The 21,950-nt window shown below is 43.4% G+C and overlaps 1 protein-coding gene across 1 annotated transcript; it reads right to left on the reverse strand.

Annotated features, from left to right (window-relative positions):
• Positions 1-555: 555 nt before the first annotated feature.
• col9a2 (procollagen, type IX, alpha 2) lies at positions 556-16,448 on the reverse strand (the record flags this gene model as incomplete). Its single annotated transcript, XM_084562993.1, has 32 exons — positions 556-922; positions 1,964-2,041; positions 2,133-2,321; positions 2,475-2,529; positions 2,629-2,775; positions 2,911-2,943; positions 3,423-3,467; positions 3,595-3,630; positions 3,971-4,042; positions 4,120-4,173; positions 4,256-4,309; positions 4,402-4,455; positions 4,546-4,590; positions 5,143-5,196; positions 5,287-5,340; positions 5,424-5,477; positions 5,602-5,655; positions 5,761-5,814; positions 6,275-6,328; positions 6,469-6,522; positions 8,569-8,622; positions 8,716-8,772; positions 8,857-8,907; positions 10,105-10,158; positions 10,273-10,326; positions 10,454-10,477; positions 12,594-12,629; positions 12,968-13,021; positions 14,147-14,209; positions 14,317-14,352; positions 15,179-15,253; positions 16,377-16,448. The coding sequence occupies 32 exons, from the start codon at positions 16,446-16,448 to the stop codon at positions 717-719; spliced, it is 2,076 nt and encodes a 691-aa protein (XP_084419119.1). The 3' UTR covers positions 556-716.
• Between the last annotated feature and the right edge of the window lie 5,502 nt (positions 16,449-21,950).

Genomic DNA, 21,950 nt, shown 5'->3' on the forward strand with positions numbered 1-21,950 from the left:
TGAGACTTGGGTAGAAAGCAGGGGTGTGAGAAGGGAGGGAAGGGGAGGGGAGGCAATGTACACATGAGGTAAGTTAAGGATTTCACCTAAGCTCGCAAATTAAAAGACTACATTTTAGTACAGTACTGAGTGAAAATAAATTGGTCATTTATTGATCCTTTTTGTACACTTTTAAGGCATCCGTGTGATGTAGAATGAGAGACAGGGCATTTAAACTTCAAAACACGTCTCAAACAAAATATTGCATGTCATATAAAACCATTTAAAGTGACCACGGTGTAAAAGAAAAAAGCAACCTTCACCACGTTTAGTTTTCAGCTCCTCGCAGCTCACAGATACTGTGTTGGTGGGAGACAAGGAGATGCAATACGAATCTATTCCTCTTTGACTGCTGGAACAGAACTGGGATATTTGGATGGGACTGACACTGGCATCATCTGAAAAACACTAGAATTCAGAGGGATGTGGGTGGCTATGAGCTGCTGTTGTCATGGTGATGTGGGGGATTAAGATCATGATGTCCCACCAGTCAAAACTTCTGGTTGTCAGTTCTAGGAGGAAGGGGGGGAGGCCTCATATCCAGTCACCGTACTATTATTGTCCCCCACCTCTCGCTCTTGATGTTGTCTGACTGAGAGGAGTGGTCCCTTGCCTTCTCTCTGTCTTTCTTTCCCTCTCTCCCAGGTGTTGTGAGCTGCTGATGGAGAGGCAGGTCTCTAAACATTGGGTCCTTTGATCGTTCCCGCCTCCTGTAGTCTCGGGGAGGTGTACGCCGACGCGGCCAGGCACATGGCTGCCTCGCAGAAGCCTGGGAGTCCTGAGGGGCCCGCTTTACCGGGGCGACCAGCCTCTCCGGCTGACCCCTGAGGTCCCCTCTCGCCGGGCCTACCGTCCCGAGCCACACCGTCAACACCAGGAGAACCTGTGAGAGAGAGAGAGGTTTAGTTGATTTCCAGGGGTCAAGATAACTAACGGCACTGGAACTGGACTGGACTTTGATTACACTTGTGTACTGTATCTGTGCACATATTTAAGTTGAATTTATGCGTGCACGAAGGAGTGTGTTTAGCACCGTCTGAATTATCGTGTACTTTTGCAATCCTATTACATTCTCATTCAAGAGCATCTGTTAAATGACTGGAGTTAATGATGCCTTTAAAATGCTTTTCAGCAGGCTCTCCCGTGGCATGAGCTGGAATGCCAAGTCCTTCAGTAACTTATTGTCCATTTCTTCTTCACCTATGGCCAGGAAGTGCATTTCCATCAAACTGATTTTATGCACATTTTCTACTGCCCCATAACTAACATGAGTGGCAAAAACAAAAAGGTCGAAAAAGAGATATTTTTAAGCTCGGCAAAGGTGGAAAAGTTGGTAGCGTAAAAGCTAAATATGACAAAGTGAAAGTGAAACAGAGTTAATAAACTGTGACGTTTATGTGCCTGCATGGAATCATACAGCTCCTTGTAATTCTCCACTTTGACAATGAACCACTTGTCATCCACGGTGATGCACCAGTTCCAGTTCTCGAATGCAACATAAAAACATCTGAAAATAAAAATAAGATTATCCCCAAGTTTTTATATTCTTTTAGATGGTGACATCAGTGGATTTACAGTATATCTCTGCCTGTTTCCCACAGCATGTAAACATAGTGGGTAGTATAGGATTTGCATTGTATTTTTATTTATTTATTTTTTTTTTTGTTTTCAATCCACAGATGTTGTTACAGCGAAAATAAACCCAGCAGATTCACAATGGTGAAGCCCCCATGATCGCTATGACTGTTGGACAATGACGTACTTCCATTATGTTCTTTACATCAATTCGATTAACTTGAGTTTCGACTGGCACTTGTGGGTGGTTTTTGAAACCCTGGGTGGCAACCTGACAGGAATCACACGTGTGTGCAGAGGTCATGTAGAAATCAATTGTATAACCATTTCGGAGGGCTGTTTTTCTTACCTTGGATTCCTGGGGGTCCTGGCGGTCCCGCATGAGGTTTACCTAGATCTCCTCTCGCTCCCTTTGCCCCTCTCTTTCCTGGTGAGGACAAATGATGTAAAGACATCACATACGTTTGCTGCTAATATGCAAAAATATCAACACAGTCATGTTTATTTATTTTTTTTACCTTTAAGGCCTGTGTTTCCAATCTGCCCAGGTGCTCCAATAATACCAGGAATGCCACGGGCACCAGGTAAGCCATGCGCCCCTTGAGGGCCAGTTGCCCCTGGTGGCCCAGGTGGCCCGGGAGGACCCATTACACCTGTACCACCAAGCACAGCCCTCTTGGCGCTCACTGCCACTGCTGCTAGCCGCTCTGTAACAGAAGAGACAGCGTCATCATTTTGATTAAACTACCTTTGATGGTGGGCAACTGATTGCTCAGGAGATGAAAGCAGTACGGTGAAATGAGCTAATCTAATCTCCCCCCGTGGACATCAAAGGTGAGTATTCAGGTCTAGACGCTCACCCTGCAACATCTTCAGCACCACTTCAATAATATGCTGGTCAGATGCATCCCGTCCCTGGAGAGAAGAGGAGACTGAGCATTGCAAAAAGACAGCGGCCAGCCAAACATTGATCGCTATAGTTGGGTTCGGTCCAAGATAAAGGACTGGACTCACCGATGATCCCTGAATGCCTGGCATGCCGGGCACTCCTCGTTCTCCGTTAAGTCCTCTTGGACCGGGCAGCCCTGGTGGTCCCTGGTCTCCTGGTTTACCAGGGTCTCCAGTGGGTCCGTTGTGCCCGAGGTCACCCCTAATTCCTTGCTGCAAAGAGAAGAGCATTAAAGAAAACGGGGAGTTATAAAGAGTAAAGACAGATGAAACTATTAAAGATGCAGAAATTATGTAAGACAAAACATGTCCAACAGTCATCACATTTCTACAAGGTCTGATTCTCACCTGTCCTTTGGGTCCAGGTTCACCAGACAAACCCTGTCACGGCAAAGACAGACAGTCATCACTTACATCTACCACTTGTGCCTCAGAAACAATCATTCATGAAGGAGTGTTGAAAATGAATGTCTAAAATGCGGCTTCAAAGAGCCAGCGTGCAACAATGCCTCACTGTCATGTAAATAGCTTATTTGCCATCTGGGCTATTATGAGGATTGCATGCAGATTCAGAAACAGGCATCCCCTTCTTCCACTTAACGTTGGTATGGTTCTGACATATTCTGTCGCTCTGCATAGATGTCTCCAGAACCATACATTTAAGATTCAAGTTTCAAGATTCTTTACTGTCAAATACTCTGTAAAAATGCAGCATCATTGCCAGTAATGAAATTCTTGGTTCTTATCTAAAGTCTGCAAGTTTTAACATTGCTTTAGATTGCTGTAGATTCAGATACTTTTGTGGTCCTTCCTAACACAAAGTTTCAAACAGCTCTAGGTGGTGCTGTAATAGTTTTTACCTTTTCACCTTTCTCGCCAGCCAGTCCTTCAACACCAGGGTCACCCTAAAAGCAACGGAGAGGGGGGAAAAAAAAGATGAAGACGGAGAGAGAGAAGGATGGCCGTGGAGCAGGGACACGGAGGCTCCTGACATCGGGATCTAAAAAGAAGAAAAGCGGCAGCGCTACTCACGATGTCCCCCTTTGACCCGACTTTTCCCTGGAAGCCCTGGGAACAGAGACAGGTAGAGCACATGTAAATGCGGTCAAATCTAGAATATATTATCCTTTAAAAGAAAGAAGCAGCCAAACATTGATTGAAGCCTGTGACACCACAAAGTAAGAAGGATGTTGCCGCATCTCTGAAACAAGGAAGTTGGCGATGCTCAGATTATCATTTATATTGCTTATTTATATTACTTGCCTCCTTCAATGATTTACAGTGGATTAATTTGACTTCTATTCACAGGTAAATACTGCCCCCAAAGGATGGGTCTCAGTAACTACAATATTAAAGTGTGTTTGAGAACAGTAAGCATTCATACACATTTTATACACAGTGGACAAACCTTGTCTCCCTTCGTTCCACTGAGGCCCTGGGCACCTGGGACACCAATGGGCCCTCTCTCTCCTTTGTTTCCCTGTCAGGAGATGATAGATATGGTGTTAGAAGTGCCCCCGGGAATCGACTTAAAATGCGCTTGAAATTGCAACTCACAGGCTTGCCGACTACTCCCTGTGGCCCAACCGCTCCCCGCTGTCCTCTGTCACCCTGCAGAAGTTAACAAAGGTGAGTAAGCCTGCGTAAGTGAGCGTCAGTTTTGAAGTTTCAGTGTAATATTATGAGTCTGTACCTTGGGTCCAGGGACTCCTTCCATACCAGGCTCACCAGGAACACCGGGCTCACCCTGGGAAAATACAAAAGTACAGTTATTCACTGCACAATATAAGCTTGAAACCTGGAAAGGCCGTAAAATAATATATATGTATATATGATTACCAGAGGTCCAGGTGCACCAGAAGCGCCAACATGACCCCTAGGTCCAGGTTCACCCTGGGAAGTTACGGAGGGAGAAGAAAGGTTAACAAAACAAAAAATTGAAAACCGGAAAATGCTTAAATATGCGCTAGGTAAATGGTGTACCTTATCTCCAGGCCCCCCCTTTGCACCCGGGCTGCCAGGTAATCCCTACAGACAGAATTAACAAGACTGATAACGCTGCAAATTAAAATTAAATCTGCATCACAGGCATCCCGCGCATTCTGGAAACACGGAGATCGAATCTGCAAGCGGGAACAAATGTATGCGGGTGCAGGCAATGTGTATTAATAAGGCAGATGGAAACGGGTCTAGCAACAGCCGCGGCCGCACGCCTTGCAGTGATTTGGTGGTTTGTCACAGCGGCGCATAAAGCAGGTTAAGTTAAAGTGTTTGAGTCTGCAGCACTGTCAGTGTCACCGTGGTGACCACACAGCAAAGTGGGCATCTCACGCTCCATTACCCCTTAGTCAGAATGACGCGCACACAAACACCACCGGTCTGATTGTGATGAATCACTTGCAGCGGGAGTGAGAATGCTACTTCAAGGTGGTTTATATTTTAAGAGAGACTGGATCACAGGGTCGTGGTTAACCTGGACGACTGCCCAGACAACAAAATAAGCATGTGGCTTTAGTGGTGTTGCTTAAGAATCCTCAGACATGCAATATATCCCCCTCACCGAGATCAAAGATCACTCACCGCCGTTCCCTGAGGACCAGGAGGACCAGGTCTTCCAGCCTGCCCAGGACCCCCCTGTGTGAAAAAGAGCGGAAGAAAAAGTAAATTGCCATCTTTTGCTCAGACTGAAGTTACTCATCATTATCACGGCTGGCACACGCTCACCTTGATTCCAGGAATACCAGGTGTGCCATCTTTTCCATCTATACCCGGCAGACCCTGAAAAAGCATGCAGATGAGTCAGAGGACTTCATTTGGCACACTCTGGGAACACCTTCTGCAACAAAAGTGTGTTCACTCACATTCTCTCCTTTTTTGCCAACCGCTCCCTGCGGGCCCTGGATACCTCGGCTACCCTGCAGAAGATAACCCAATCAACCTCGGATTATTCACAAGGCACGCCTGGATTGCTGTCCCCATTTAGTTTTTTTTTTTTCCTGCTTTGACAAAAACACTTCAAGGCAAAACACTTGCACCGACCTTGTCTCCTTTGTCTCCTGCTTCTCCGGGTGGTCCCTGAGGTCCCTCCTCACCCTGCAAAAAAGAGAAAAACTTAGACAATCTAAGATCTATGTAAGTACCCCTTTTTTGTGAGGAGTTGAGTCTGTTTTTTGTCTTGGTGTTTGTGTGTCTTCTTACAGGAGGCCCAGGAATTCCTACAGGTCCGTTGATGCCCTTGTAACCACGAGGGCCCTACGGGAAAACAACAAAGTGCCATCAGTCACTGGAGATCAGAGAGGAAGCCACGTCGCTGCAGTCTACTATTCATTGGGATAAAGGGATAATTAGCACTTAACTCACTTTACTAATGGGGGCGACACAGAGAGCCAGCCACTCTCGCTTTGGCACTAAGCCGGGGTGCTAACTTGGCTAACGCGGCTAATGTTAACAGTAAGACGGATGGCTACAGTGGATCATTAACTACAGATGGAGGCACCGTGGACCCAGACAACCCCAACTCATTACAGAAGGAGAGAGATTTGTGTTAGCATCATTTCCATATGTCCCCATTGCTGGTAATGGATGATGTTTGCGTAGTGGGGGCAGGTCTGGCTGTGCCTACTTGGTGCTCATCTAAGAACGGGAACAGCCTCGTACCCAGACAGAGGAAAGCCGATAAAGTTCGATGTGATAAAAGAAATGTGGTACTCACTGCCTCTCCTTTAGGCCCCATCATTCCTGGATACCCTCTCAGACCCATTGGTCCCTTAGAAGGAAGGTAAAACAAGGTAAGACGTAAACTAGACATTGACAAATGTCAATATGAGATCATAATATGAGAAAATAATATGATATGAACACATTTCTAACTGCTGCTAGTGACAGAATGTTGTATTCTCAACATACCGGAGGTCCTGGGATGCCCTGTTCCCCAGAGATGCCTATTTCTCCCTTGGGACCCTGGGGAAGAACAGAAGAACAGCAGGCTGATTAGTTATTCTCATTACCTGCTTTTTCGCTGGAGCAGGTGTACCTACTGATTGCAGGTGTCCCTGCACATTGAAAACATTTTTCCAAACTCATAGGAGGTCTTTATTTTGTTGTATGTGCATGTCTACAGAGTAAAACTTTGAGCTGGAGAGAAAATCCACTCGGAGCTCGGGTCTGATGGTTGCTTTTGATGCCTACACATTTTATGGTCCACTTGCCACGTCCAGCTTTATATAAATCCATCTGAGTCTAATTAACTTGTTAGATCTAGCTGGTTAAAAATAAATGAACACTGAAGAAAAACCAACCGTAACCTTCTCAGATAATCATTTCAGACTAGTCTTGGCTCCTGAAGCAGTTCAATCAAGGTAATGGTTTGTCTGTATTATTAAATGAAAAGTTCATCATTGCATAATCAGAAGAAAAAAAAATAGTTTCAGACTGGGAAATTTCATGCAAACATCTGCCAAGTCAAAACAACAACTCGGGAAGCCAGGGAAAACTTTGGGACATGGTTTGCTGATTTGGCAATGTCATAAATGTAGGAACATTTGATAAGAAACCCTGACCAAAACTTGGCCAATGTTACAGTTTTCTGACTGGCAAGCTGCATTTCCATTTCAAACAAGTGCCTAAAACCCTCTTTCAAGCAAATACAGATTTTTATAATCAACATGTATGTGCTTAATATTAATTGTGTGTCACTGCTCCTCGGATCCATTTCCTTCAATAATGGAAACCTCTATCAAGAAGCGCTAAATGTAAACATCTTGTTTGTAGCTTTCGTGTTGTTGCTACTTTCTGATTGAGAACTGCATGAACACACTAAAGCTTTGTGAAAAAAACTACTTCCCAGCCTGGGAAATTAGACTATTGGAGGAGCATGTTTATACACTTTTACTTCCTCTATTACCCAGAGCTGAATGTGAAGCTTGGTAGCGTGGTTGAGCCTGTTTCGTAGCTAAGCCCTGAGAATGAAAGCAGCGCAAAACAGGGAAAACAGTAACAGCCCCTACAGCCGCTCCCCTTAAAACCACAGCTTGCTTTTGCATATCCCAAAGTGGATGGATTAAACAAACAAAATGCAACGGAATCAGCGAGCTTTGGAGTTGCTGGTAGGATTTGTCAACTCTGGACTGAGTTACACATGCTGCTTCCTCCTGTTTCTGCTCTACAATAATCCCAGCTAAGCTACACTAATTATTTCACGGCCCCAGCTCCACATTTACAAAGACACAAAGGCTAAGAGTGGTGTCTATTACCTGAGCAACAATTAAAAAGAATGCTCACAGTTCAAGTTAACGTGTGTTAGTGAGCTTTTATACCATTTTCACCAGAATCAGCCTGTCTATTTGATATTTAGAGGATGAACTTGTTTTATTTTTCAGCAATGTAAAACATAAATGTGATAGTATTGCTCACTCTTTGGTATCACATAGCATGATATAAAATTTTTCGTAGACGGTATCTGTGTTCTAGTCTGAAAAGCCAGCAGGGATATAATAAAGCTCCTGTTGGTTGTCTTTGCGAAGAGAAAGCAGCTCCACGGTGCAACCTTGAGTCAAGGAAGATCTTTCGAAAGCACTGCTCGGTCTGGGAGGAGTGGTTACTTGGTGTGTTGAGTGTTTGGAGCATCTAAGCGCTGCCAGAAGGCTCCTTGTGTGGGGAGATCAGAGGCTAATTCCTGGGGCCCTGGCTGGCCGCTCCCTTGGAGCCCCGCTGCATGCTCATTAGCTCTGCTTAATACGGCAAGGTGAGAGGGCCGCGCTGACCCCGACTCTCTCAACCACCCCTTCATGTACCTGGCTCCCCACCACCACTTTCATCTGGCCTGCCGCATGCTGACTCCAGGGCCAGGCCTGACTAATCGCAGCCAGGTTAGTGCCAGTCATGTTCCTCGGGGGGCTTCATTAGAGCTAATCCTTGCCATCCTAAATGCCGTGTGAGTGTGGGAGACCATACAACATGTACATGTATGGCTGTCTAAGTGCATGCATGTATTTGTGTGGAGCTCACCGTCTTTCCTATGCTACCAGGCTCTCCGAGAACACCGGCACGTCCTTTGTGTCCCTATAGGGGAAGAATCAGTCAGCATGGTGTCATGATCATTTTGTAACGTAAAATAATCACTGATGCTTGTAACAAACTGAAAACAACACACACCTTGACTCCCTGAATTCCCTGCGGGCCCTTAGGTCCTGCTGGACAGTTAAGAGGACACTGTTGTAGAGAGAAAGAGAGATGTGGATTAGGGAAGTTGGTTCAAAATAGATGTGCAATGAAGGAAATGCCCTGAGATCTTACCTGGAAGTCCGCGCTGCCCTCCTCTCCACCAATAAACTTGCCAGGAGGACCCTAAGCAGACAGATAGAAACATGGATGAAGGCCGCCATCTGGTCACAGCTGGCACACAGTTTTCTCCCTCAGACTCTTTCTTTTCCTCTGTTTATTCCTCCGTCCATATTTCCTTCTGTCTGTATTTAGATTGAGTTAGAAAGCAAAGGATCTCTACGGGGGGCTGATGTATTCCTGCTACAGTCTGATGAGACAGCCCACCGAACTAATGGGGGCTTATTTACCCTAGGAGCGCACTAAACCTAAACAAATACACTCCCCTGGGCTGGGAACATCACTCTGAATGAAGACACCCCCTCACGCCCTTCTGGGAATCAGTCAGAGATGCACACAGGAGAGACTACGAACATCACTGGAAAATAAATTTAAAAGCGTACCTCTCAAAACTGTTGGCAGTACCTCAACACTCAATGCTGTCTGTTGGGACCTGCAGAAGCAGCAGTGTGCTCTGGCAGGGGTTTTGTTACCGTACAGTGCATTTAAAAAGCACGTTAACTGCTGCTGAATGGAGCACACGTTCAACATGACACTAGCAGTTTGCCACTGCCTGTCTTTTACACTGCCATCCTGTTCTGTAATGTAAGTCAGCTGAATTTAGGCCAACGTAGGCACAATGAGGACCTGTTAGCTTATGCATTTCTAAACTTTTACAGCAGATATACACTGATCAGCCACAACATTAAAACCACTGACAGGAGAAGCAAATAACATCGACCATCATGACAATGCAATGTTCTGCTGGGAAACTTTTGGACCTGGCATTCATGTGGATGTCACTTAGACATGTAGCACCCACCTAGACCAGACCAAATTCAGGCTCCAAATTCACTAGATCCTATACTAATCAAGTATCTGTGGGATGATCCACAGAGCCCCCGACCGACACCACAGGACACCCTGAGAAGGCCCATGTCCATTCTCTGATGAGTCACAACTGTTTTGGAGGCACAAGGGAGACCTACACAATATTAGGAAGGTGCGTTTAATGTTGTGGCTGATCGGTTTAGATTGTCCACCACAGAGCAGAGACACCTATATTTTATAAAGTGGATGTTTGCTTGGTGTTGTAGCGTACTGGACGTATAGAGGACGTTTCATGTTATTTTGTCCAGCTGCTATATGAATATCTTATCAGGATCATCATTATTACAGCGATAAAAGATAAACATGGCAGCTAATTTTTTTACAGAAACTTACTGGTTTGCCAGGAGGTCCAGGAAGTCCTGGAGGCCCAGGTGCTCCCAAAATACCCTAAACGATAAAGAGCAAGGAAGGAAGCTGTTGATAAGAAGCTGTAAATGTGAAGTATTTGCATGTTTTTATATGTCATTAAGGCAAGATGATGAGCAGAAACGGGTGCCCTACCTTCGGTCCAGTGGGTCCAATTTCACCTGGCAGACCAATTGGTCCCGGAATGCCCTAGACAGAGGAACAAAAGAAAGCATAACATGTTGTTATCCTGCAGGGCACAAATGATTTCCACACCTCGAAACGACGCTATTAAGAGATAAAGGCATGGCTGTATTATACCATGCAAGCTACTTACAGCCAGACCTGGAAGGCCGGATCCCTGTGTGGACAGAAGGGACAAGAGGTTAAATGACTGAATAACAAGTGGAACAAATCCATCAGAGTATCAATTAATGTTTGAGAAAGCCGGTTAATAACAAATGCAGTAATTCAGTAATGCCTGTGTACAGAGTGAGAACAGGTTAAACAGTGCTCAGGAATACAAAGACATGGAATGCAATCAGTTTCTGTGTGCTGTGTCTTTTGCTCGGAATTAATTATAAACAAAGTAATTAAGTAAGTAAGCCTTCTCTGAGGAAGTACAGCCAATGGGGCAGGATCTCATGTCTGTGCAGAGAAAGGCAGCTGGCTGTACTGCACAACCCCCAGACAGGAGGCCTGCTCTTGCTAAACAAAGGATTAACTAACAGAGCTGCAGTCAAGCATGACATTGTTCTACTCTGGACTTAAATTATAGTGGAGGATGTGTGATAGATGGACGCTGAGCACCACCTAGAGGTTTCAGACTGCGTTGCAGATGTCAATGGCTGCATTTAATGTTAATGTGGAATTAAAATGTGTCTCCTCCATTAAGGATGGTGTGCAGTAATAAGGCTCATGTCAGGCGCAGAAATCATGTGCCACATCTGGGTAAACTGAACCCAAAAGGGGGCACAGCTGGTCAGGCATTCAGGCATGACAAAAAAGGGGACTCGGGAGGCTGACTTATGAGACCAGCTGGGTGACAATATGTTTGTTAGGAAACTGACTGGGCTTTAAACCATGCCTAATTCTCTCAGTCATTACTCATATCATAAGTATCATGGCGCCCTGATGAGAAAATGTTGTCTAATTAGTCGTTTTATGTAAATATACGGCGAGAACATTAACTCAAGTACTGAACTTGGCTACGGATTTACTTGAGCATTTTTTCTTTTTTTCTTCTTTTTGCCATTTTGTATTTCTATTCCACTGCATTTGAGATCGAAATACTGCGTCAGCGATTAAAACAGGGGTTAGCAAAGATTTCAAACTGTGACCCCTGACAGGAAAAGTGTCTGGTAGGGGTTCCTTGTCGCATCAAAGAGACACATCCTCTCAAAACACATGGTTTTCTTCAGACAGCTCTTTGAAGCGCCGAAAAGGCAAAATTATCCACAAATCTCAAGGTAATCAGGGAAGACTTTCAGATAAAAAGTCTCAAGATGAGATTTAAAGAAGTTACTGACTCCGCTGACCTGATTTCCTCAGGCAGCTCGCTGCATAGCTTCAGGGAGCCTGACTTAAATACCGTGCCTCTTCCAGTTTCCAGCGGGGCCTCGGGAACGGATAAAAGATATCTGCCCGAGCATCTGAGGCGATGCGAGTGAGAGGTCGAATAGACAGCGCAGGGACGTTAAAGGTCAACAGTATGATCTTAAGTTCGATTCTAAAACATACAGGGAGGCAGGGGAAGGAAGCTTAAATACGTGCAATGGGGTCAGCTGTTTCGCTTCTGGTTAAAACTATCCGAAGGCGATTAATAGATGTTGGGTTGGTGTCGCAACGGTCAAGGTGTGAGGAGACGAAGGAGTGTAATATGGTCTCAGTGTTTTTTATACAGTATTTTCGACAGATGCTAGGCTTTATAATCAAAACCACCTCCACAGGCTACATCCTGAATAGTGAATCCTGAAAACACTACTTTGGAACTGTCTCAATAAAAACTGAGCTCTAAACCACAAGACATTTGGCTATCACACTCTACTTGCTTGTCTCCTGGGGCTGCATGATCTACTGATCTACTACTCATATGTACAGCATTTAATCATGTTTTCTTTTCCTTTCGTGTTGTCTTCCTGTCGCCTGTGCAACTTTTGTCCTCTGTTTGACCAGTTCTACAGCCGTAAATATAATGCATAACCTAACTCTGTGTTACACATTTTTAGCCAACTGTACTCTTCTTTTCAGAATTTATGGGAAGTAGAGCACATTTACATAAGATTATGTGATGTAAAACCTTCAAAAATAGGTCAAGTTTGACCTCTAGGAGAGCAGGAAGGTTAACAATCTTAGTCCTTTATCTCCTTTTCAATAATGTGTAAGGCTTTTGTATTAGACTGCACTGGCAGGTGTGCCTAATAAACTGACACATGTTCCCTTTACTGTAGCAAACAAGTGATAGATCATGTACTCACGGGAGGTCCAGGCTCACCACTTGGACCTGGCTGACCCTGCAGACAACAGTAAAACAGCAAAATCACTACAGAGGTGTCTTGTTAGAATGTTATAGTAGAATAAAAAAGAACAAATTAGGCAGAATAATATATTTATAACTAGTGAAATATATGTTTTCTCCTGTAAAAAAAAAAAAGGGGCTCAGTGTAATTCTCAACATCACTGTGGCACCCGTATCCTGGGGATATTTTTTATTTTTTCTATATTACCCTTGTGAATATATATAATCTGTACTCTACCACCACCAGCATCAGCAGCAACAACAACAGTTTTTTCCCAGGACAAAGGTGAATTTGTTACACTAATCTTTTCGTGTCAGGGTTTAGACACTTGCCTTTGGGCCAGGGTTCCCGATGGGGCCGCGATCGCCCTTCGCTCCGATCAAACCCTGGAGACGGACAGGAAAGGATGAGAGTGTGTTATAGTATACGAGGTCGGGACAGGGAGAAGCTCAAGTCACACCTGCTACTGTGCTTTCCCGAGACAACACATGACCTGAACTCACCTCACAATAGGGTTAGCCACACATTTGATCGAAGCTGACACGGTTCTTGGGAGTAATTGGGAAGCAAAGCTGAGATTGAGATTCCAGGGCGGATTACTGGCTAAACCTCTGAGGAATGCGTGTGTGTGTTTATGTGTGTGACTGTCTGGTAGCATGTGACAATTCGGCACTGATGCTTAATTTCCTCTTGGCAAAGCACATATTATCAGCTAAATCCGTAAATAATGAGGAAAACAAACATTTTCAAGTCTTTATCTCCACACTAACAGTTATCAATTCAATTAGTATAATCAGCGGGTATAATGGGTTTGAACTACTGCACATTCACATCATTGTGCGAGGATTCCCAGCAAGTTTCCCACTGTGAAATGAATGTTAAATATTACAATAAACCAAGGGTTTGACATTCAAAGGTCAAAAATGCAGGTTTATAAAAACATGTCTGTTAGTAGATAATTAAAACCCAGCACACTCTAAAACTCTGAATGCTTAATATGCATGTGCATAAAAAAATAAAGTCCTTGGAACCCAATGTGTACATTCTAACTGACTAAACTCTAATGTAAACAGATCTATGGCCACGACAACTAAGCAAACTCTGTTGCTAATGAGAGTCATGGGACGCTGCTGAAAGCTCGAGAGGTAGATTTAAACTGTTCTGTTAAATTTGAGTTAAAAAAAAAAAAGCTTTCACAGCAGCAGCATGTGAAGTATATGTGTTACTGTTCATGTGATGGTACAAGTTTCAGGCCCATTCACTGAAACATTCTCAACAGCGCCCCTAGTGGACAGAAAAGCATAAGATTACCTTTAAAAATTCAGTCATTTTTCTTATAGATTCTTAGTTATAATTTGCCACAAACATGTTTTTAAAATGATACATTTTACAGTTTACTTATAGATCTTGAAACAGTGCATTCTCTCAAGGAAAATAACTGACGTTTTCTTCAGTGTTTTTTTTTTTTTTTTTTTTTTTTTAATTAGCTCACATCCGGTCACTTCACTTACATCAATACCATTCTCCCCTGGGGGTCCATCGAGACCTGGCTCTCCTGGCTCTCCCTTTTGCCCCTACAGTAAAACACACAGTACTGTCATGAAGAAAACCGGGTCCAGGTAAATCACAGGTGAACGTGTCTCTGATATTAAATCTCACAAATACGACAGCACAAACTTACTGGTGGTCCAGGTGGCCCAGGTGGTCCTTTGTCTCCCTATAGAGACACACAGTATACACATTAACTCTACTCTCTAAAAATGTATGGGACATATGACATGATTAGACTCTTTGTAGGCATTCCTTTTGTTTGCATCTCTATCTTATAATCCTCTACATGTCCTTCATTAATCCGTCATTTTGCATGCTCTAATGGAAATCATTAAGGCTGCTTAAATATCTCCATGTTTAATTTGCAAAGTTGTGCTGGGAATTTAAAAGGTCATGTTGTCTCGGCATATATACATACTTTACAGCAACATTAATGTCCCTCTGTCCAAAGAGTAGGCAGGGGCACGTAAACAGCATTTAGATTCTCCATCATACCCTTCAGCCTTTAGATTTGTTTAGGGCCTGGCCCAGAATAAAGTCTGTCTAAGGTTTCATAATTTTCACCATATTCTAGGGTGTGCTAGATGATGGACTTTTTATTTTCAAAACAAATCTGTTATTAAATAGAGCCTGGTCCCATTTTATTTTAAATTAAGCAGCCAAGCGTGCTATCTCTGCACCACCAGACTGTGTCCTGCTCAACCAGCACAGCCGCTTCCTTTGCCAACATATTTATACAGCCTGTCTGTCGTTAACTCTCAGAAATAACTTGCATGTATCACGTTACTGTGACACAGACCCAGGACTCGACTCAGGGTCCCGTCTCAAAGACCCCTCTCTCTGCTGGGAACAGGGCCCTTTTGTGCAGGTGTGTTTTCATTTGCAGTGCTCCCTGCTGGTAAGACTCCAGTACTGCAGCGTAGTATATTTCTGCAGCACAAAGAGGAGCTTTGTAGACAAACCTGTTGGGCAAACCTAAGTGGGATACTCACATCAATGCCATCTGACCCAGGAGTGCCAGAGGGGCCTGGTGGGCCTGACTGGCCCTGAGGTCCAGGTGGACCCCTCTGAAAAGGAGGCAGAGAGAAGAGATGTCAACTTACAATGTCAGATATAACAATTCTATCATTATTTTAACATATTAAAATAACATTTAATAAACTGTACATAGTATATAATTAATACATTGGATGGCATAATTATTTTTATGGATTCTTTTGAATATGTACAGTTTTAAAAAATTAAGTATAAATAACACAAATAAAAAATGAAACGGATCTAATAAAACATTCAAATGATATTATATAAGATGTGCACGCAATCTGGATTTCTCTTTGTGGCAGATATACAACAAATAATAACACGTCTCATAAACAACACAATGGAGAAGAAGTTACAGAGATAGTGTTGAATAAAACTGTCCTATCTGAGGGCTAAAAACAAAGGATTGAGGAGGAATGTGGGAGGAGGGGTCATGAGACTGGCACTGTTTACCCCCACTTCCCCCGCCTCGCACCCCTCTCTCCATCCCTGTCTTGAATATCATCTCAGTCAGTCCATCACATGAAAAAAAGTCTTAATCCAACTTTTTAAAAAATTAAAAAACAACAAAAAAAGAATAATCCTTGAAAATGAAAGAAGTCCAGCAGATGGCATGTAGGTGTCTGTTTGAATAGGGGCTTTCATGCTTTGTGGACAAAGTTTGCGTGCTTGTGTCAGAGCACACTGATTTGACTTCATGGCTGTCAGGATAGCCCCTGAAAAAAGTCAGTGTTTTCCTTCATTCTTAGATAAAATGAAAAAAAATATATATATATCCTCTTGGCCTCAGAGAAGAAAAGCAGGTAATGACAAATCCAAGTAGCAGCACCGGAAGAGATAAGAGTCCATTCATGATAAAGATGATGATCCATAAAAGATAGTCCGGCTTTATTTTCTCTCCACAGAGAAAACCCCAAATTCATGTTTTCTTTTGTATTCATGCTATAAAGTCAGGTGGTCACCACACATATACCTGTGTTGTCAGGCTCCAACATTTTGTTCACTTTATAATACTGCACGCAACCTATAACATCACCTCAATACCTCCAGAGCCAGCTGGCACTTTCCGGTGGGCCCTTATCCCCTGAACCCCTGAATAAGGGAGGTAAGCCTGAGCAGAGCAGGTCTCAAGCTCCCCTGTCCACTCACCACTTGGGCCAGAGCCAGGCACAAGGTCTGCAGTATAACCCAGGTCTTCAGCAAGGCAGAGAGAGCAGCCATGGTCCCTCTCCCCTGTCTGTCTCTCCTCGGTTCAGCAAATCCGCTCTTCTCGCTCCTCTTTACGCTCCTTTACTCCACTCCAGGCCGGCACAGTGCAGAACTGGTGGAGCAAGGCTTGCTGAGAAGAAGGAGAGGGGGGGCTGAGAGGGGAGAGGGATGGATGGGTGAGGAGGGAGTAGGGCACAGAGAGAGAGAGAGAGAGAAAGAGAGAGAGAGAGAGAGAGAGAGAGAGAGAGAGAGAGAGAGAGAGAGAGGAGGTGTAATCCTGCCCCCACTGCCAGTCCCTGAAAGCAGCAAAAGAAAAAAAACTACTCTATGCACTCATCAAAAGAGTGGAAAACACACATATAACTATATATACTGTAGGTACACAAACGCAAACCCAATACATGTCAGGTTTTGGCCATACATCTGGGGCTTCTGTCACTGTGATTGGATGCTCTATGGATTATTTAAATAGCTTCCAAAGGTAATTGGGCAGAGCAGCATTCAAGCTCCTCCCAAATCTGAGAGAGAGCGCCAATGAATGAAACCTCAGTATAAAGCCAGCTGTGTAAAAACACCTGATCACAGGCCTCTGAACAATTTTTCGTTCAATACTAATCACAGCTGGCCTGTGATTGGAGATGCTGAGAGGAGATGCATTTGTTGGCATGTCCTCACACCCTGAGGCTAAAATTGGCACGATGGTGTTGATATGCCCCAAACAGCTCCCCATGTGAGTGTTCCACCGCAAAGATGAAGGGAAACTGAAAAATAGAACAGAGAAAGAGGCGAGAATTAGAGAAGAAAAAAGCATGTGAATGGTAGAGATTGAGAGAAGATGAAACAGCCAATAACAAAAAAAACAACAACAACTGCATCTCCTTTTAGATATAAAGGAATCATTGGCAAACAATGCCCCGCATGTTTCATATTTCTGCTCTGTCACAAATTTACTGACATCTAGTGGTCATTTTACACATAACAGGTTAATGCCTCACACTAATCCACAGTGGTATTTCAATACAGAATAAACAAATCTCGGGGAAATGTGAAAAATGACCTTATAGTGACCCCTATTGTACGGAGATTACATTGCACCATATAAATATTTCACCTCTGTCCACTAGATGGCAGCAAACACACACTAAATGAGGCTCTGCGGAGCTGTTTGGCTCCCATGGTGGCCTACACAGCAACAGCCGGGCATTACATTTGCCGTCCGCCGTGATAATATAGATCATACTGAATATGCTGAGAGGAGATGCATTTGTTGGCAAATTGAGATCTATTAAACACCACAGGGAATCCAAGTTATAAAGCACAAATTAGGACACCAGCTCAGTGGTGGCGACTGTGCTGTATTTGTTTTACAAATTTTGTAGTCTCACATTTATCACTCCCTAAATCCAAATGAATGGTTATTGCATTTTCTGTACTGTGCCCAAAAGATTAAATATGAGCAATTTCCTCGTGATGCTATTTATTTATTTTTTTTAAACAGGACCCATAACAGTTACTAAACCGAATAATTAAAATTAAATATGCAGTGCCCCTCGTGTAAGTCTGAATCTATTTTTTTTGCCCTGACAGTATTGTAATAACTTCAACATAATTTTTCTATTTTTTTCTTTCTTTTTTTTTTTTTTACACACGCAAGACCTGAAAAGAAACAGAGACAACTGCAGAAATAATGAACCAGTTCAATATTCAGTATAACAGAGTGGTAAATGGTTCAGCTACTTTCTGAAGTCAGCAAAGAATTGTATAATGCTGCACGACTTCCTTGCTTCCGGCTCATCATCTGCACGCTAAAAGGAGAGGACCGAATTTGTGTTTTGCATCGACCACAAGCAGGCGTTGTTAATGGTCTTCTGATTTCCTTATGCTCTAGTGAACTGTGAAGCCGCTGCTCCAACAAGTACGTTGCAAAAGTGACAATGTCAGCAACGTTCTGCAGAGCCAGATGACATAACACTCCTTTCTTGTAATCCCCGTGAGTCACTTCCTTCCAACAGTTGATTATTGCCACATTGAGGAGAAACTTGATTTAATGACCGTTTGATTGAGAATTGAATTGAGGAGTTCAAACATAGATTTTAAAGCTTTTGTGTGATATATTTAAGCTTTCTTTGTTTGAATTCATCTCATATGTGATGATGTCTGATGTCAAGGAGGTTTACACTGACATTTTGAGAAAGGCACACGTTTTTGTTGATGAGAGTTAAATGATCTGTATGCTAAAAGATACAATTAACTTGGAGTTGATTGGAAACACGCAGAAGCAACCAGCCAGGCTCTGTTCAAAATATAGTGTGAATAGTATAGTATGAATATAATGATGGCACAACACTCTGGATTCCACCCATGGGATTTGTGAAGAGTGTTTTTGAAGCTTAATGTATGTGGCTCTAATGGTCCCATATTGCCAGTTCTTACTCCGCCTTACTTCTGGCTAATTCATAAATGGGAAAACAGCTAGCAAACAAAACAGAGAGCTAGCAACCTGAGACAGCACCCACCTGTCACTAAAAATGCCCACTCCCTTAAATATGCCTAACTGTAAGCCTAAATGTAAATTAGCTACAGAGACTAAATTAGTTCCATTATTATTATTATTATTATTATTATTATTATTAGTCTGTACAAATAATTAAGTGGAAAAAGGAGCATTACCAGAGCCTTGTGTCTTGTTTCCAGTCTGTATGCTAAGCTATCTGGCTTTCATAATGAATAATGTACTAGTGCTTCCGCATATTTTTTAACTGTCAAACAATTTCACGTTATCTACACTGAAAATAAACTAACAAATAGTCATTTCAGGACACTGACTGATCAACACAGCCTGAGTAACCAGTGCTGCTCTCCTGTTACATTACAAGTAAAACAGTTCTTATTTGATTTTGCACTTTCACATAAAAATCTCACGCACAAAACGGCATAATACACTGCGAGGGAGGCGCGAGCACAGTGAATTTCATGAACCCGACACATCAAATGCATGGAAACGCATTTGTATCCAAAAACCTGCTGGGCTGATCTTCTCAGGGGTGAAAACCGAAAGGAATCATCGCCCCAAAATTGTTGTCTTTCTCGTCACAAATGATTCCCCAGCTTCCTCAAACTTTGAAAAACAGTGAAGGAAAACACCGGCCTCTCCCGGTTCTCTCAGTCCCACAGAATTTCTCTCTGTCTGACTCCTTCTCCCTGCTCATATTTAAAACCTCAGGGGAGTATGACTTAACTCTTATTTTTCTAAACGCGGGTGGATAGCATACTTATCATAGCTGAGAGATGCCACCCAAATTCAACCGTCCTCACATGTTGTCACCTCAAATACCGCTCCACTAATGCACAAAACAGAACAAAGCAAGCACATAGACACACGGACGCACAAAGGGCATGCTCATGCATCTAAGTAGCGCCTAATTGAAATGTTATGAGTGACCAGGGAGGTTTTGGTTCTGCGCTGGTATTCAGCTCTGTGCTCCCAGTTTTCCTGAGAAAGATCTGTTTCACACGGACAGGCCACGTCCACTCCCCTCTCTAATAAGACGCCTGAGAGAAAGGGGAGAATGGAAGTCATCATTACGGCCAGACACAAAGACAGGAGGACACATACAAATACACACATCCACCCGCGTGACGGTGATGGACAGGGTAAATATTATTCTTGAGCGCAGGTGTGAGGAGTAGCGGTGCAGTGATAACAGTGGAGGTCATTAAGAACCCGGTCGGGTTTGAGGCCGACCCCGAAGCCTGTGCTGCTCCTGGCCCTCCGCTGATAGCTTACAGCCGGAGCAGAGGGAGGAGAGGCACGCACTGACAGGCTGATGTTAAGCAGGCAGGGGATATTAGTTTATCTGGTATGAAACCTATTCATTGGAGTGTTTTGTGGCTATCCTTGCTGTTTGAAAATCACTCCAGTCAGTCGGAGGTTAAAGCTTCTCTGACATGTAAAATTACTGAGGTATTTGGCAGATGAAGGTGTGATTTGGTTGTCAGTCATGAAGCTGACAGTACAGAACATTTGAGGGTGTGCAGTAGAAGTTCAAACGTGATCGCGTCTCAGACTTCCTTTCCTCTTCGTGCAGTGACTTCTTGGATACTATAATGACACCTAGAAGTGAAAATAGTCTACTATTTGTGCGCTTCCCACTGCAAAGGTGCTTTCAGTGTCTTGAGGTGCGTTTGCAAAGTGCAACTGTCAGTGAGAGTGGGATCCGGCTTCTCACCGAGCCTGGTACCCTGACTTGAACCTGATGTGGTGGCGAGACCCAGCCGCACTGTGAGAACTGGCCCAGAGTCACAGGCTGACAAAGCGATGACTGCTGCGGAGATTAAAAAAACACACCGCTTAGCAGCCACTGACCCCAGTCTCAGCTAGGTGAGGGGTTTCTAGGCAACAAAGCATGACACATATCGCATGTTGGACTAAAGCCCTGAGCTGCGCTCCACCACCACCACCACCACCACCAAAGATAAGGAATAAGAGGGATCAAAGACTGTCTCTTACTATTGATTTACTGTGTATTCATTGGCTCACACATAAATATTTCACGATATGACATTATTATGGTAGCTAGATATTATAGTTATATCCTCCACGAGTTTTCCCAGCCTCCCATTCATTTGATTTAAGATTTAGGCGATGAAGTGCTGTTTTCAGCAAACATAATTGGTGGAATATATTGGCCTGTGGAGGTGGTCTGGCATGAAGCGATGTGGTCTTTAAATCCTATTTGGGCTCTTGGTGTGAGATTTCCAAACTTCAAACACCATAAATAAGGAACAGTACATCCAAGTTATCACAATAAATGTGTTGCAGATGTAACTGGAAACAAGCAGATTATGTTTATTTCATGTTTTTTGGGCTTTTTAAGGATTACGCTGCCACATGTGTTGCAGATGTTGAGGTGCCGCATTCTTATGTGTCACTCGAAGGCGTAGTTGGACATTTGCTCGCTTGTTTTATTGCCAGGAGTTAGAGCGACATTCGTATCGCTCCCGCCAGCAGACGGTTAGTTTGGCATAAAGATTAGAAACAGGAGGAAACAGGTAACTAGCCAATGCTAACACATTCCAACACCTTTGATGTTAGAGATCCAGTTACTATAAATTCTTTTTTTTATTTTATTTTTTTTTCATCTGTGGACAGATGTAAGCTAGCTTTATTTCTCTGCCATTTAAAAACATGCTAACTGCCTCTTTGCTGTTTTATATGTCCCCTCACAATCAGAGATTGACCTCAATGACCCAATATCTCCTCACTGAAATGGGGTTGTATTTATTGTGAACACAAGAAGAGCCCTTTCTTGTGCCGTTCACGGTCTTGAAAGTGGAAAATTTCTAAATGCTCCAAGTGTTCATGAGTGTGTTTCCTGACTTTTCCAGAATGTTCCCAATAGCCTTATCTTTTCACTATGTCTTAGGGTTTCCAACATTACACAGGAACTACTAACCTGCTTGACTCGGTGGCTACTACTCGCAAACACTTGCCCAGTTTCCATGTGAATTGTA

This window comes from Chelon labrosus (genome assembly GCF_963514085.1).
Source record: "Chelon labrosus genome assembly, chromosome: 16".
In the NCBI taxonomy this organism is placed as follows: domain Eukaryota; kingdom Metazoa; phylum Chordata; class Actinopteri; order Mugiliformes; family Mugilidae; genus Chelon; species Chelon labrosus.